Raw genomic sequence first — 17316 nt, forward strand, 5'->3', positions numbered from 1 at the left:
TTCATGAGGTTGACTTGGCTCTAAAAGACAGGGATACCTTATTGCGTGCCTTGAAATTAAATTTGCAGCAGGCCCAATCTCGTATGAAAACTTATCTTGATAAGCATCGAACAGAGCGAGTTTTTCAGGTGGGTGATTGGGTGTATCTTAAATTGCATCCTTACCGACAACATTCTGTGCATGCTCGCCATTGCCACAAGCTCGCTCCAAGATATTTTGGACCATTCCAGATTGAAGCAAAAGTTGGGTCAGTTGCCTATCGCTTGCTCCTTCCTGCCTCTTCTAAAATCCACCCGGTTTTTCATGTGTCCCTTCTCAAAGCCAAGCTTGGCCAACATGTGGTGCCATCAGCTACACTTCCTCCCCTTATTGACTCCGGTTCTGCACACTTATGCCCACACAAAATTTTGGATCGTACTATGGTGAACAGACGACACAAACCTGTCATTCGCTGGCTGATTCATTGGTCTGGACTACCTGCAGAAGATGCTACTTGGGAAGATGCTGATGCCATCATCAAACGCTTTCCAGATTTCAATTTTCAAGCCTGAGGACAGCCTTCTTTTTGGGCGGGTGGCCTTGATGAGAACCCCATACAATTAATAGTTTAATTTACTTATTGTTATGTCTTTCCTTTACTTCAATTTCCAAGTAGGATTTATCATTGCCACGTGTTGGCTTTTTATTGGTTGTGTTGACTCACTATTGGACTGGGTATTTGCTATATTAGGCTGTAATCAGAATTGCTGAGTATGAATGAAAACATTAGTCTATTTCTTCTCTGTTTTTTTCCTCTTCTTTAGCTTAGGGTCTCAGTAGTACCATGCCTGTTTTTCACCTTATCCCATATTTACCAGACAATCAGCATTTGGAGTTGAACGTGAAAGGAATAAAATATGAGTATTATGCTAATCTACTTCGGCTGCTGAACAGTATAGATCTGTCGAGCAATAATTTATCTGGAGAAATACCAGAAGAGATAACAAAACTGTCAACCTTGGTTGCCTTGAATTTGTCCCAAAACCAACTCACAGGAATGATACCAGAGAATGTCGGAAGCTTGCAACGATTAGAAAGTCTTGACCTATCAAGTAACCATCTTCGGGGTCCAATTCCTTCAAGCATGACCTCTATGACTTTACTCAACAAATTGAACTTGTCATACAACAACTTTTCTGGGCCAATTCCACCAGCCAACCAATTCCAAACCTTCAATGACCCAGCCATATATGAAGGAAACTCGGGACTTTGTGGACCTTCATTGCCAACCCAGTGCTCAATACATAATAATGGGGATCCAAAAGTTAAAGAATTTGCAGTTGCAGAGGAAGACAAGTCTGAGAGATTATGGTTCTATGCAAGCACGGTATTGGGATTCATTGTTGGGTTTTGGGTTGTTTTTAGCAGTATGGTCAGAGAGAGGTCTTGGAGTTGTGCTTATTTCTAGTTTCTCGAAAAATGAAAGATATGCTCCTTCTTGTAATCACAGTGAAAAGAATGGCTTGTTTACCAAGAAAGTTTGAACTGGAAAGACAAAACTGAGGTTGCTGGTTATTGTGGAAAATATCATTTATTAACTTATAATCTTTTTGGTGATTTGCTTTTCAGCTTTAATTAACATGTATGCTTTTGTTATCAGTCAGTTTAGTGGATGTGATTTGTTATATAACATGATGAACTTTGAAAAGTTCGAAGAGACTTGATTTTTAATGAAAATGGGTTAATGGAATTTGATCTAATTTATCTTATTTTCATCATGTAGAAGAGGTTTTATTTGCGCTGGGAAAATGAAGTGTTACAACGAGAAGTTCAATTGTACTATTTAACAGGTTGTCTGAAGTAATCAGCTCTAGCTAACCCAGCTAGCCCTGAATTTGCACTAGCATTATCAGCTAGCCCTGCCTTGTGCCATTGGGTTTCACAGTAAATTAACAAATTTTGCTTCAAAGAAAATAGTTTAGAGAAGATTTTGCAACCTGATGCTGACAGTGTTTAATTTGCAGAATATATATATTGAATAACAAGACTAACAAGTCTAATTAGCACCAAAAAACAAGACTAAAGACGGTCTAATTGGAGAGTTATAAGATAAGCTTGTAGAAGGTCTTTAATGTATATATTATATGCAGGGTACACATAATTGAAAAAAAAAAAAAAAAAAAAAAAAAAAAGTATTATGATGACTATCAAATGCAATGGAAAGTGGAAACGTACGTATTCGGGGGGTTGCATATCTTCTGTATTTTAAATGAGGTGATGAATTTTGAACGGTTGGAATATGGGTAATTATTGGTCATTGAGAGTATTTTTTTTTTTGGTTAGAAAGGAGGCCCAAGGAAAGAGGGCTAGAGGGGGGAGGGGGAAACTGGTTGGCCAACTGGCTTACTCCAAATACTCCTCTGATGAGGATTTAATAAAACTGGGTCAATGGAATTGTATATAAGTTATTTTATTTTATTTTCATTATGTAGAAGGCTTTGTCTGCGAGACTGCGAGAAACAGAAGTTCTGCGGTAAAGTTTAAAGAGCTATTTCCTTCAAGTACGTGCTTCTTACTTTATTTTGTTTTTTTTTTGTTTTTTATCCTTATTTTTAGTTTGACCTGGTCACATGACTGACATTGATCATCGCATTGAAAGAGTCTTGTGCAAGGAGGAGGTGGCTGATAGAAACAATTCAATCCTCGCTCTTTGCTTATAAATAGTAGCATCGAATTTATGTGTACCCTGTCTTTTTGAGGAGGGACAATGACAATGAGTAGCAGCAAAGCTTCCTTTCAACTTCCTATTTTCCTAATTATTCTGTTAACTGAATATTCTATATTCCTCGGAGTCACATTAATGTGCAATTCCGGTAGTGTTGAGAGTTTGAATATGTCTTGCATTAAGGAGGAGCGGAAGGCCCTTCTTAAATTCAAGCAAGGCCTTGAAGACCCTTCAGCTCTGCTTTCTTCTTGGGTTGGGGAAGACTGCTGCAATTGGAGAGGCATAACCTGCAGCAGCCAAACAGGCAATGTCATCGAGCTTAACCTTAGCAACCAGCGAGATGTCTGCAGGCATCTTAAAAAATGCTTATCTGGTGAGTTAAAACCTAGCTTGTTTCCTTACTTGACATATTTGCAAATCCTTGACCTTTCAAAATACTCAATCTCAGGTCCACTTCCCACATCAATAGGAAATCTGTCACGTTTACAGAGCCTGGACCTTTCCTTCAACAGGTTCAATGGCACCATTCCGGACAGTATTGGACAACTTACACAACTATCCACGTTGCATCTCTTGGGCAATCAATGGGAAGGCGTCATATCTGAAACTCATTTTCAGAACCTCACAAAATTGAAAGACTTTGAATTATCATCCAAGTCTTTGATTTTCAGAGTCGGTCACAACTGGATTCCTTGTTTCAACATAAGTTTTATCACTATTCGTGATTGCCACCTTAAGAGTCCCGCTTTTCCAGCGTGGCTCAGAAGTCAATTCCTGGTGTATATAATTCTCTCAAATGTTGGAATTTCAGATACAATACCTGATTGGTTCTGGAGAAAGGCACCAAATTTTGGGTGGTTGGATCTCTCTAGTAACCAATTAAGAGGAAAGCTTCCTGACCTGGAAGATTTTGATGCATATGTTAATTTGAACAACTACTCCTTGGAGGGTTCCATTCCACTTTGGCCAAATGTAACAACCCTCAACTTGGCTAGCAATAGATTTTCAGGACCAATTTCCTTGAACATCGGCCGGGTGATCTACATGTTTCTAGGAATCCCCGCATGGAATTCCCTCAAAATTGTGCGAGCCTGTATATTCTTGATCTTGGAGGGAACAACTTCTCTGGGACCATACCAAAATGGAGTGGAGAAAACTTACAGTCGTTGTCCTATTTACTTCTAAGAGCCAATAGGTTCACTGGAAATATTCCTCAACAACTATGTGGTCTCTCCTCTCTTCAGGTTCTAGACCTTTCTCAGAATAATCTATCAGGCTCCATCCCTGGATGTCTTGGCAATTTAAAGCAGTTGACACGTTTTGGTCGCATGCTTCAACCACTACCCTCCTTCAAGGACACACCGGACATGGATCCTTGGCATGTAGATTTAGATCCCAAAGGCATAGAATATGAATATACAAGTCTCATACCACTCATGAACACTATCGACCTCTCAAGCAATCATCTATCTGGAGAAATGCCCCAAGAGATAAAAAATCTCTCCACCTTGGGTAGCTTGAATTTATCTCGGAATCAATTGATAGGAAAGATACCAGAGGGAATTGGAAGCTTACGACAGTTACAAGCTCTTGACCTCTCCGACAATCATTTCTGGGGTCCAATTCCTTTAAGCATGACTTCTATGAATTCTTTGAGCAAATTGAATTTGTCATATAACAACTTGTCGGGGCCAATTCCATTAACCAACCAATTCCAGACTTTCAATGATCCAACCATATATGAAGGAAACTCGGGGCTTTGTGGACCTCCATTGCTAACCCAATGCTCAGCATCCAACCATGATGATCCACAAGTTAAACATGATGAAGATGAAGATGGGTCTGGAAAGATATGGTTCTATGCAAGCACAGCATTGGGATTCATTGTGGGATTTTGGGCTGTTTTTGGCAGTTTGGTGATAAAGAGGTCTTGGAGACATGCCTATTTCCAGTTTCTCGACAAAATGCAAGATAGGCTCTCCTTCTGGTGATCACAGTGGAATGCATGGCTTGTTTGCCAAAAAAATCAACAGGTCGGAATGTAACTTGTTAGTTGTAGAGGAATGCATCTTTTTTTCTGGTCTGAAAAGTACTTTCATTAAGCCCAAACGGGAAACAAAAGAAACAAGTAGAGGAATCTATCTTTCAATTTCTATGTAATTTTCTTTTTTCATTCTCTTTTCTTTTTTGTTATGATTAGCTTTCAACTTTAATGTATTTCTGTCGTCTTTCATGTAATATACTAATATATGTATGTGGCTTGTTATATACTTATATATATATATATAACATGATGAATTTTGGAAAAAGATTCGAAGATATTCAAGGCTTTAATAATAAAACTGGGTTGTTTTAGTGGGAAACTGCAATTTTTAAGGTGGACAGTGGCTAACAATTCAAATACCATTGAAGTCATTTTGCACAGGGATGAAATGCTGTTGTGCTTCTACAGTGTAAAATGAGCGTGAACTTCTTTTTAATTGCTGCTTCGACAACTCTTTTGACACTGGGCATAGAGTGCTGTGTTTGCTCTACAATTACACAGAACTGAAGCCCACAAAAGCTTATTTAGAAGAGGGAAAGACTAAAGAGTCCCCGGAGAGACCTACTTCTCATTGTTTATTTGTTTTGGACAGAACAGAACTTCTCATTGTTATTAAAAGGCAAAGTTCAATTCTAAAATAATTTTGAAGTTGGTTCACACACATTAATATTTCGTGCATCTCGTTATTTTGGTAGATAATAATTTTATATATCTAAAACAACAACATCATATAACAAAATAAATTTTTTATGAAACTAACTATTTTATAGGACTCAAGAGAGTCTTTTTTTTTTTGGCGAGGGACTCAAGAGAGTCTTCATTCCAAGCAATATAAGCAACAATGAAAATAACAAGCGATAAATTTTTCGTTCTATAATGAGCGGGTGATCATTTTTTTATATATCAAATATATATGTATATATATATACAGGTCACTTCTATTGAGGTATACTTTAATTTATTTATGTTGAGGTATGTCATTGTTGAGGCCCACACGAATCGTTTTATGTCGATCTGAACCGTTCACAATGATCATCTTCATTGATAAATCATCCTTGCTGTTCGTACGACTAATCATCTCGGCATAACGACAAGTCACACAAGGCCCAACACCATGCTGTTTGGGCCTAGATCCAAAAGACTAAGCCCTTCCTGGGCTCCTAGCCCATGACCTCCTCGGCTCCGGCCTCATGGGCTCCGGCCCCCTGGGCCCCGGCCTCTTAGGCTCCGGCCTCCCAAGCTCAAGTCTCCCGGGCCCCCGGCCCGTGTCAATTCACTCGGATCCTTGAGACTGGTGCCACGTGGCGCTCCTACAGTGCAAGTCACCACAAAGGACACGTGTCGTCACCGGATTGGTTGACACTCTTCCAGAGGTACTATAAAAGAGGTACCTTCTTGTCACAAAAGGACAACTGAAATCATTATTATACTATTCATTCACTCTGCTCTCAGATCTCTCTGAACACTGACTTGAGCGTCGGAGGAGCTTTGGCCGGCACCACACCGGTGTCCTTCCCGCTCACTTTTGTGTACTTGCGCAGGGTGCTTTGGATATCATTCTCTCTCATTACTCACTAGTCGGACCCAGCTACCCGTTCCTGCCCCACTTCGACGTGTCATCCGCTCAGTGGTGGATCAACGGGCCTACCTGGTTCGACTCGACGTTGACTGCTCTACCATTTTTGAGCATCAACACTTGCAAAAAAAATTAGTCAAATCGGAAATCATTTGACTATCTAACTTTGATAAAACAAATTAACGATTTCATAAAAAATATTTGATTTGTCCATTTATTTGATCAAAATTAGATGGGTAAATAATTTCTGATTTGACTAATTTTTTGTAAAAATGATCTATTAATACAGATGTAAAAAATAAACGGTTCGAATCAACATAAAACAGCTCATGTGGGCCCTAACAAAGTATATCTCAACATAAATAAATTGAGGTATAACTCAATAGAAATAGAAGCAACCTGTATATATATATATATATCTATCTCAAAACCCCTCTCAGGTCTAAATAAAGAAACTTTATTTATAAGTTTCAAACCTATCAGACACTTTTAAAATAGAAAATAAGCTGAAAAGTCAAAAGTGAGCCTCCATGTATACTGCTACAGTTACTGAGTATAATCTTCTAATGTATGACTTCAAAGAGTTCCTTAGTAATTTTTTTTAGTCCTCATCAGTATCTAACATGTCTAATCATTCAGCTACTTTCACTTTTATTAGGAAAACCCTGTATCTTTGATCAACTGCTTATGAAATTAATAATATTTAGGGTTAAATATAAAAATCTATAAATTTTACAGTGAATCTCAATTTAGTTCATTAACTATAAAAAATATCAATTTGGTTTACAAACTTTTCAAGTTGTACCAAAACAGTACAAAAATTAACTTTCATAAAAAAATTTAACAGAAATTGGTCATGTGCACATTAAGTGACCACATTTTTTGGGGCATTTCAGTCCGTTTATCACATTTTCATGTGACAAATTCCGTTAATTTTCGAATGAAAGTTAACATTTGTACTGCTTTAGTACAACTTGCAAAATTTGTGTACCAAATTAATACTTTTTATAATTAATAAACTAAATTAAAAAATAATGTAAAATTCATGAATCATTTTTGTATTTAATCCTAATATTTATTTTCATTTTGCCAATAGATTTTGAGTTTGAATTAACTACTTATTCGTTTAATAGCATTTCTTTTTATTTAAATTGAAATTTTTTTTTTTACTTAATATGAGAGAGAGACTTCTCCACATTATAGAGAAAAATACTATTGAGTTCTTTATTTTTTATTATTATTCTCTAATGTATGTAACTAGGACTGATATTGAAAACTTTAATCGATGACATACCTATTACTTGGTAAGAATTTTGATTCTTTTATATTTATTTTTTTGTTGTTGTTGGGAATATATTGAGGTCAAATAGTTTCCGTCAAGAGCAAAACAGGAATTTCACAACAATTAAAATAAGAACTCAATTAAAACAACAAGAACACGAAATATATAAAAAATTTCCGTAAAATGCCGTCCAAGAAAATTGAGAGAAAGATGACAGAGAAACAAGCAAAACATAGGAAAGTGTAAACATAAAGGCAAAGGAGGCAAGCAACTAATAAATCTGTTGGAAAATCGGAACCCTCATAAGAATTAAAGATTCTTTATCCCTAAAAAAAAAAAGTAAAAAGAATTAAAGATTCTCTCTCTTCTTTAGTCGGAGCAAAGATTCCTCCGACTCTCAAAAGCCAAGCAAACAATCGCAATTAGGTGCAGAGCGGGTATTGGGGGATTGAAATTCCTACAGCGACCCTCCACTTCCTCCTCTTTGTTCCCAAAATGGACGATGAAGTTGTACAGCGAGTCTTCCAAGAAGGAGGCCGCGACTATTTCCAGCAGCAACCCTCCACTTCATCGTCCTCTTCATCTATTCTCCAATCACTTCCTCTCCATGTGGTATTGACGCACACGCTGACACACAAGTGCACATATATTTTCTTTTTTTGGTTTATTGGGTTCCTTGTGTTCTGCTTTGCAGGTCAAAATTTTCTTGTTTGTTGCTTGTAATATTGGGATTGTTAAAAGTGATTTTCGGGGTTGAATATTGGGTTTTCTTGGAATCGGGATTTGTGTGTTGGAGTTGTATTTTGTGTGTGTATGCTTATAGGTTAGGTGGGATTTGCATGTTAAGGTTCTCATTTACTGCTTGTTATTTCGATCCCTTATGGCGTAGGAACTAAGAATTATGGAACTGACCTGAATCTTTAAATTGTGTCATGATTTGATGCGGATGCAATTACTGAATAATTAATTTCTGGTGGAACTGACCTGAATCTTTAAATTGACTAATAATTGTAGTTGTAATTGAATTGTTTTTTATTTCATCAGCATTGTTCCCATTATGACTTTTACAATGCTCTCTGAAATTATATGAGATGCCTAATTACTGCTGGGATTGAAATGGTGCAGTCATTTGATCACGGGTACTATCTGTTAGTAAAATCTATCCAAGAACTCAGAGAGAAAAAAGAGGGCCTTGTAACAGTTGGCATTGGTGGTCCAAGTGGTTCTGGTAAAACAAGGTATATACAGTTTTCAGTAGGCGAAAAAGCATTCACTGCTCGTGTTTGTTGAATTGTTAATTTTTATTGTAATTTTGATGTTTCCTGAAGCTTAGCAGAAAAGGTGGCATCTGTTATTGGTTGTACTGTTGTATCAATGGAGAACTATCGTGAAGGATTTGATGAAGGGAATGATCTGGGTTCAATAGATTTTGATATGCTGGTCAAAAATCTTGAGGTTTGCATCCACGTATTTTCATCTTAATTGGTTGTTCTTATTATGTCCATGAACTTAGTCACAGGCTTTTATGCTGACAATAGGATTTGACAAAGGGTAAAGATACATTGATTCCAGTTTTTGACTATCAACAAAAGAGACGTGTTGGTTCAAAAACAATAAAGAGTGCTTCATCTGGGGTGGTAAGAATGTGTAACATTCAGTTTGTATGATTTACCTTGATTTCTAGGTTCATATCTTCACTTTGTTTGTAGGTAATAGTTGATGGCACCTATGCTTTGCATGCAAAATTGCGCTCTTTGCTAGATATTCGAGTTGCTGTGGTAATCTTCTTAGTCCTACTTTGGTTGGCTAAGGCTTTGTAGATTATCAGTTAACAGAAAATTGACATGACATTTGATATGTATTTTTGCTATATCAGGTTGGTGGTGTTCATTTTAACCTTCTTTCCAAAGTTCGATATGATATTGGAGATTCTTGTTCACTGGATTACCTTATTGATAGCATTTTCCCATTGTTTAGGAAGCACATTGAACCAGACCTTCATCATGCACAGGTTGGTGTTTGATTGCTCTTACCTTTGAAATTTCATTGCTAATTCTCAATATATTGCATTCATTTTGCAGATTAGGATTAATAACAGCTTTGTCTCATCATTTAGGGAGGCAATCTACAAGCTAAAATGTCGGACTGAGGTCTGTATGCGTTCTATAATTTATTGCAGTGGATATATGGCCTAGATTTATGCATAGGAATTGGGCCTTCCTCCTTTATGTTGCTCTGGTGGCTATATGATTGGTGGGTACTGATGAATGATCTAATTAAAGCCTGAAAAGACCTGCTTCCTATGTTTAACATATATTTGTACTATCTAGATGACCTTAATTAATTTAGAAGAAATGACATGTATACTGGTCCAAGCTCTTAAGATAAACGTTTAGTTGAGTTGAGTGAGTTTTCATGATGATATAGTCTATTAATTCATTTAGGTGAACTTATTTACCTTGTAATGTGTATGTGTGTGGACACTAGTTTCTTTAAAGACAACATGAAATGCATTAATGTACTTACTGTAATTGTCAATTGCAATGTTGTTTTTCCTTTGTAGATTGTGGCTTTTACTGGTGCTCCATCTTATTTCTTGAAATTTTTAGTTTGAGATAGGGTATTATTTATGCCCCTCATCTTTCACTAATTTGATTAAACTTTCAAATTTTGGTTACAGGCAGCAGAGGGGCATTTTGCTTATGCCTTTCAAGGAAATGAAGCTCAAATAGATAAGTGAGTCTGGTGGCAGATTGTCTTTTCTATCTCTTGGCTATTTCTTATGATAATATAGAATTAAGAAAATAAATTTCTTTTCTTTCTAGATTTTTTAGTTCTATCGCAACTGAGAGTTCTACATAATTTGTTTTTCTTTCAGTTTTATTGAGATGTATCTTAGGCCTCCTTCAGCTAGTGAAGAAGCACGGATAAATGATTGGATCAAGGTGCGCCAATCTGGTATAAGATATTATCTGTCACTTGGGGACCAGAGGATTGTCGACAAAAATTTCATTATCAGGCCAAAAGCTGAGTTTGAGGTAAGAAGTATTTTCGTAGGTTTTGACTCTGGTATAGACATTGTAATAACCAAAGCCACTGCTCATCTGGATATACATTAGGCTGGTTCCTCACTTATCTGCAGTCTGTTTTACGTGAAATATTCTACATGCTTTGCAAATGGTTCTTATCTTAAGACAGCCTGTAGAGTCATAGTCTTTAGATTTCTTTTGTATTCTTTAAGAAGTATAATTGCTGCTGAAACTGTTAAGACATGGGTCTCAATCAGTGCAAACTTTGTACACGTCTCAGGGATACCTCTTTCTATGTGAAATTTTTGCAAAGGCCTACTCTTTATGCAATAATACTGTAGAGTTCCTTGATGTTTAATAACTCTTACCTATTTGCTCCTCTTTAACATTGGAAGCAGGTTGGAAGGATGACTTTAGGCGGTTTACTGGCTTTGGGATATGCTGTGGTTGTTAGTTACAAACGAGCATCTAAATCAGTCGATAATGGCAATGTTTCATTTTCTCTTGAAACCATTGATACTCTTGGTGAGACGTTTGTGGTGCTGAGGGGCACAAATAGAAAAGTATGAACTTCGTATTTTTACTAGAGTGGTTATAGCATTTTTCTTTGGATATATGCCAGTTTTTTCCCTTGAGGTTTAAAATTAATATATATACTGGTTATAGGATCATATTTTGTATGCATACTGTTTGGCTTGGTAAATTTATTGCAAAAAAGATTTCTGGGGATAGGATTGTTTCATAGAAAAATTGGGATTATATCTCATGACAGATTCCATGTTGATCAGTAAAGAACAAAAATTATCTTTGTAAATACAAGAGTATAAATTTTGGGAGTTTGTTTATGCTTGCCTCTTTTATTTGGAGTTCTAAAATGTTCCTATAAAATGTTTCAGTTTATAAACTGTTTGCTGTAAATTAGATTTATACTTTCCTATCCTTGGAGACTAAGATCTTTCCATACTGATTTTTGTTCTACAAGGTAGGAAATATGGATTGTGGAATCTTAGATATTATTGGCTTGTCATTTGTTAACAACTAAACCTTTCCTGTTTTATTTTGATTACTCTTGTGTAGACAGTTGGAACAGAAGCATTGAAGATGGGCATCAGTGAACCTTGGATCACTAAATCATATCTGGAAATGATTCTTGAGAGAAAAGGTTGGAAGCTAGAGTGTTTTTATATGTATTTTTGGGGAGTTCTGTCCTTTGAATACTTTTGAACCATTCTGCTTGCACCTTTTGGTGTTTTTCAATTAATTATCTAATGAAAAAGGAAGACATGTCTTGTTATTCTCTCTCTCTCTCTCTCTCTCTCTCTCTCTCTCTCTCTCTCTCTCTCTCTCTCTCTCTCTCTCTTTTTCTCTGTGTATTGTGTCTGTGATGTACATCATGGTTGTTGCTGATGCAGGTGTACCTCGCCTTAATACACCACCCCCTTTGTCTAGTACATCTCCAACCAGTAATCAGGACAGAATGATTGTTGCACCAAGACCTATCCGTGTTCCTCCAAACCTTGTTACTCGGCTTGAGGATCTATCTCAGCCATGGACTAGATCTCCAACAAAATCTAATATGGAACCTATAGTAGCAACATGGCATTTCATCTCATCAGATCCTCCCCAAGCTGATAGCTCAACCATAGGTAAGTTACTTTGACTTAGAGATGTATATCTTTGCTTGACAGTCACTTATGTAAGTAGTTATTCCACAGATCCTTCCTCTTTCAGGGATACCATGAAACTTGCTCCAATGCCTGATTCATACGACTTGGATAGAGGGTTGCTTCTTGCTGTGCAGGCAATACAGGTAAGGAGTGAAGTTAATAAGGAATTGTTTTTGAGACTCATAATGAAAACTTCAAGTTTAAGAAGTTCATTGAACAAATATAGTTAAGAAGTTTATATGAATAGAATTATACACAAAAAAATTTTTTAGTATGTTTTAGACTTTTAGTTGTAACTTCATTCATTGCTTTTTTTTTTTTTCAGGCATTGTTGGAGAATAAAGGTTTTCCAGTTATAGTTGGAATTGGTAATACAGGCTTTAGTCGATTCCCTCCCTCTCTGATTTTTTGTTTTTGTTTGTCATCTATGGCCTATAGTTGTTATGCTATTCAAGTCTGTAAGGTTACCTGATTAAATACATGGTTGTCTTCTCTAATTTAGATGTACGATGGTTGTCTTTTGCTATTTTAGATGTAACAAGCTTATATTCAATAGCTTAGTTGAACTATCTGCCTGGGATGCATTCCAACTTGCTGCTGATGTTTTTCTTGTAGGAGGTCCAAGTGGTTCTGGAAAGACTAGTTTGGCTCATAAAATGGCAAATATAGTTGGTTGTGAAGTTGTTTCCCTTGAAAGTTATTATAAATCTGAGCAAGTAAAGGATTTCAAATACGATGACTTCAGCTCGCTCGATCTATCTTTGCTTTCAAAAGTAAGACTTTGATAGTTGTCTTATGTCTTTTAACTAGTTTTATATCCTTTCTGAGTTGTAACTTTGGGCTCTATGAGAGGCTAGTCAGATGATTGCTATAGTTTATGCCGAGCATCTGTGCCAAATTGTTGACTTGCTATTGTGAAATGTCCTTTTGACCTTTGCTCAGTCACACCTCAACTTACAAATTATGATGGCAATATGAAGATATGATTTCACTGATTTCAAAATTCACACAGCACCAATTTTAGTTAATACTTTGTGTTTAGCTTCTTCCTTTGTTACATTTCTTAGTATTCTTATATCTTACATTACCATTTGCAGAACATTGATGACATAAGGAATGGTCAAAGGACAAAAGTACCCATATTTGATTTGGAAACTGGTGCTCGGACTGGCTTTAAGGAACTTGAAGTTTCTGAAGACTGTGGAGTGGTCAGTTATCAGACGGATTTTACATTGCTCCCAGAACTTGGCTTGCTCCTTTTGTAATAACATTTTATTGTTTCATGCTTTCTATAAAGAAATCAATTACTTATAATTTACTTTTTATGCATGCAGATCATTTTTGAAGGAGTTTATGCTTTGCATCCAGATATCCGAAAATCACTTGACTTGTGGATTGCTGTTGTAAGTATAAACCCTACCACACCTTTAAAGCTTTAATATCCATGTATTATTTGTGTTTCTAAGTCAGTTTCAGGTGTCTGTGGGATTGGCCATGAAGTAACCATTCTTGTTTTTTGGCTATCAGGTTGGAGGTGTTCATTCACATCTCATTGCTAGAGTTCAAAGGGATAAAAGTAGAGTGGGGTGTTTCATGTCCCAGAATGAGATCATGATGACAGTGTTTCCAATGTTCCAGCAGTTCATTGAACCCCATCTTGTCCATGCACATGTTAGCGGACTTTAAACCTTCTTAGAAAAGCAGTCCAGTTTTTTTTTTTTCTTTTTTAATTTCGGCGGTTTGAAAGTTTTGACAATTCTTTGAGTTTGAACAATTTTGTAATTCATCCCCTTTCTAACAAAACTTAATACTTTTAAGGTGTGAAAGAACTGATTTAGTAATATATATACCAAGAAAAAAAAAAAAAAACCTGTGATTTGTTAAGATTTTTCTAAGGGCAATATTATTGCTGGACCCACAATGTGAAATCATAAGGCCTTTTTTGGCACAATGGATTGTCCACCTTCTTTTGCATGTGTGTGTGTGTGTGTGTGTGTGAACACTCACATTTCCGATTTGGACTTTGGAACCAATCTGTTGCACTTCCACTTATGAACTTGTTTTACTTCTTAAATTTGATTGCAACTTTCAAGGGCTAAATTTGGTGCTACAATTTCTTCTTATATCAATGCAGCTGAAAATTCGAAATGACTTTGATCCTGTGCTTTCCCCTGAGAGCTCATTGTTTGTATTGAAAAGTAACAAGCAAGTAAGGGCATTATCATGTCTCTGTCTTGAACTCATAAAATTTGATTTGCATCTAATATACTTACACTATTTCCATTTTGTCACAGGTGGCTTATCAAGATATTTTGAAAATACTGGATCCAGCAAAATTTTGCAGCTCTGTGCAGAATTTCATTGATATATACTTGAAGCTTCCTGGACTTCCTACTAATGGGCAGTTAACAGAGGGTGACTGTGTTCGGGTCAGAATATGTGAGGGCAGATTTGCATTGCTGATACGGGAGGTTTGTAATGCAACCTATTTATAACTTGATTTTTATTTATTAATAATTATAGTGCTTGTTCTTTCTAACCACAGTGCACATTTCATTCTTCTTTTTTTTCCCCCCTTTTTCTTGAATTTTGTTTTTTAGCCTATAAGAGAAGGAAACTTCATCATCCAACCTAAAGTGGATTTTGATATTAGCATTAGTACAGTAGCTGGGCTTCTTAACCTTGGGTAAGCTGCATATTAATATATGTTAGTATTATTGTTATTGCTGTTATTATTTTTATTATTGTTGTTGTTGTTGTTGTAGCTGTTGTCGTTATTATTATTATGTTCATATCTTTTTGTGATGTCAGGTATCAAGCTGTAGCTTACATTGAAGCATCTGCGTTCATCTACCAAGATGGAAAGGTCAGATCAAATTCTAAGAAATTTATTAGGGTTTCTTGAACACATATAGTATACATTTTGGAAATGGAAAGTACTTCACTTGTGATTGGAACATTAGCTTAAAAGCTTTTATGCTTCTGATTTCACTGGCTCCAATTTTTTTGTTTTTTTTCTTTTCATTGTTGACACATTTCTTCATGCTTCTGGCCCTTCTGGGTCAACTTGAAATCTCAACAAATAAGAGCAATTTTAATTTCATTTATCTGTCCTAACTCAGTTCTGGTGCATTTGTGAGAAAACACAATGTCCAACTACCCACTTTTTTGGATCCAATAAAGTAGTTCTGTCCAACTTCTGCGCTAGTATTCAAGTAAAAATACTATGCTTAGTTAGAGGAGCTTGACATTGTGTCTGGATCAAGACTGTAAATCCAGCTGTTCTTTCTGCATATTCCTCCTTAGAGTGCTCCTTTGTGATACACAGCAAAGAAATTAATTGTTGCATGTCACTTTTCAACCTCTATTCTTTGACACATCAGTTGATTTGCTCCATCATTTGATAAACTTTATAACAACATTACGAAATATTTTGTGATCCAAGATTTTTTTTCTGTTTTCTTTTTTATTTTCCAATAATTTAATGTACTTCCTTGTTTTTCATATTTATACTTTGTTATAGGTATTTAATTTAAAATTGGTTTTGATCGGCCCTGTTTAGATTTTAATTGAGGTTGATCATCTTCAAGATGCCCCAAACCCTTACCTGCAAATCAAGGGGGTTGATAAAGATGCTGTAGCAGCTGCAGGGTCAATGCTTAAACTGGATGGTTCATATACTACAAAGGTTTTGCCTTTACTTATGCTACAATGTTTGTGCGTGGTTTCCAATTCATAATCCCATTCCAAAATCACTTTTCTTCATTTTTTTTTTTAAAGAAAAGAAAAAAGAATTCCATCTGACTTGGTAGTTGATTTGTTTGTTGTAGAGCTATCTTCAAATAGTTCTGGAAAGATTGCCAGAAACTGGAAGAGGCTCTGGTGGAATTCACACTCAGCAAGCTGCTAGGTTGCAGGAACTTGTGGAATTTATTCAATCTCAGGTATTTTGCTATCAAATTAATCGATGACACATCACTTATATTTTTCTATCAATATCCGTAGGACTCAACGTCTTGTAATAGTTGCATCTAAAACTATAAACTTTTAGTGCATGCTGCATTTCTAATGGATAGTGGAAATATTATGGTGTAACAAGAAGGGCGGCAGTTCAGCTTCTGAATCGTCACCAATTAGGGAGGTTACTCCAGTTGAAGGGATTATCGAAGACATGCAGTCAAGGATTAGAAGACTTGAGCGGTGGCATACAATCAATACGGTACTTCCCATACCCTTTTCCACTGAAAGTTGTACTCGAGGAACAAATTGAACGGTGATTCATATTGTCAGAAAGTGAACCCGTCAAATCCAAGGGTTAATAAAGTCTTTGCATGAAACGAATTCATACTATAAATAGTATTGCTCATCTATCCGTGTCTTTTTTGTTGCAGGTACTATGGACATTCTTAATGTCGGCACTTGTTGGTTATTCGCTCTACCAAAGGAAGCGTCAGTGATGCCGATTTGTTTTCTGTTTACATTGCAAGAAGAGTTCATTCTTGTTGCATTTATCATATCATTTTGATTGCGCCGTCTCAGAGAGACCCTTCATCTCCTTGCTTCCGCAGGTTCAAATCAATTGCTGAGAATATACACAGTCTAAACAGTAACAACTTCCTAACTACAGTTACCTGGTCGTCTAGGCTAGGGTCGATTTAAGTCACAATGATACGCACAGTTTTGAGCCAATTGTTTAAGTGATCGGTGATCCCTCTTTGGGAATATATACTCTGGTGCAAATGAAAATTACGGGCGGAGAATATACATCAATATTTGTCTGTGGTAGAACATCATATATTTATCAAAAATAAAATTTACTTAATTGCAATGAAGATTCTCGATGAGTTATGCATTTAAATATCTGAAAGGGTCTGCCTGCAAAAAGGCTTTACGTTTTGGTTTGAACTTTGAACCAACATCCAAATATAATTTGTGAGCTTAATGTAAAATATTGAATATTGTCTCACATTAAAAGTATATAATTTTACTTGATAATTTATAAGAGTTTGAGTTA

The 17316-nt window shown here is 36.2% G+C and overlaps 1 protein-coding gene and 1 pseudogene across 10 annotated transcripts; both read left to right on the forward strand.

Moving 5' to 3' along the window:
- Positions 1–2774: 2774 nt before the first annotated feature.
- Positions 2775–4757, forward strand: LOC147295591 (receptor-like protein EIX2; annotated as a pseudogene).
- A 3075-nt stretch (positions 4758–7832) lies between these two features.
- Positions 7833–17206, forward strand: LOC147295592 (P-loop containing nucleoside triphosphate hydrolases superfamily protein). 10 transcript variants are annotated; one of them, XM_086233134.1, is made up of 27 exons: positions 7833–8218; positions 8732–8844; positions 8935–9061; positions 9145–9243; positions 9316–9384; positions 9483–9617; positions 9688–9756; positions 10287–10342; positions 10485–10644; positions 11031–11198; positions 11713–11797; positions 12048–12281; positions 12351–12445; positions 12628–12670; positions 12918–13075; positions 13400–13510; positions 13637–13705; positions 13830–13973; positions 14437–14511; positions 14597–14773; positions 14903–14988; positions 15114–15168; positions 15865–15990; positions 16133–16246; positions 16379–16521; positions 16694–16751; positions 16871–17206. In XM_086233134.1, exons 1-26 carry the CDS (start codon positions 8102–8104, stop codon positions 16710–16712), a joined length of 2847 nt encoding a protein of 948 aa, XP_086089260.1. In that variant the 5' UTR covers positions 7833–8101; the 3' UTR covers positions 16713–16751; positions 16871–17206. The 10 variants fall into 10 exon arrangements, with proteins under 10 accessions (XP_086089260.1, XP_086089259.1, XP_086089254.1 ...); XM_086233128.1 differs by having other exon boundaries at positions 7834–8218; positions 16405–16521; positions 16871–17204; XM_086233126.1 differs by having other exon boundaries at positions 7834–8218; positions 16402–16521; positions 16871–17203.
- The last annotated feature ends 110 nt before the right edge of the window (positions 17207–17316 follow it).

This window comes from Dryas octopetala, chromosome 2 (assembly GCF_963921425.1).
Source record: "Dryas octopetala chromosome 2, drDryOcto1.1, whole genome shotgun sequence".
Taxonomy (NCBI): Eukaryota; Viridiplantae; Streptophyta; class Magnoliopsida; order Rosales; family Rosaceae; genus Dryas; species Dryas octopetala.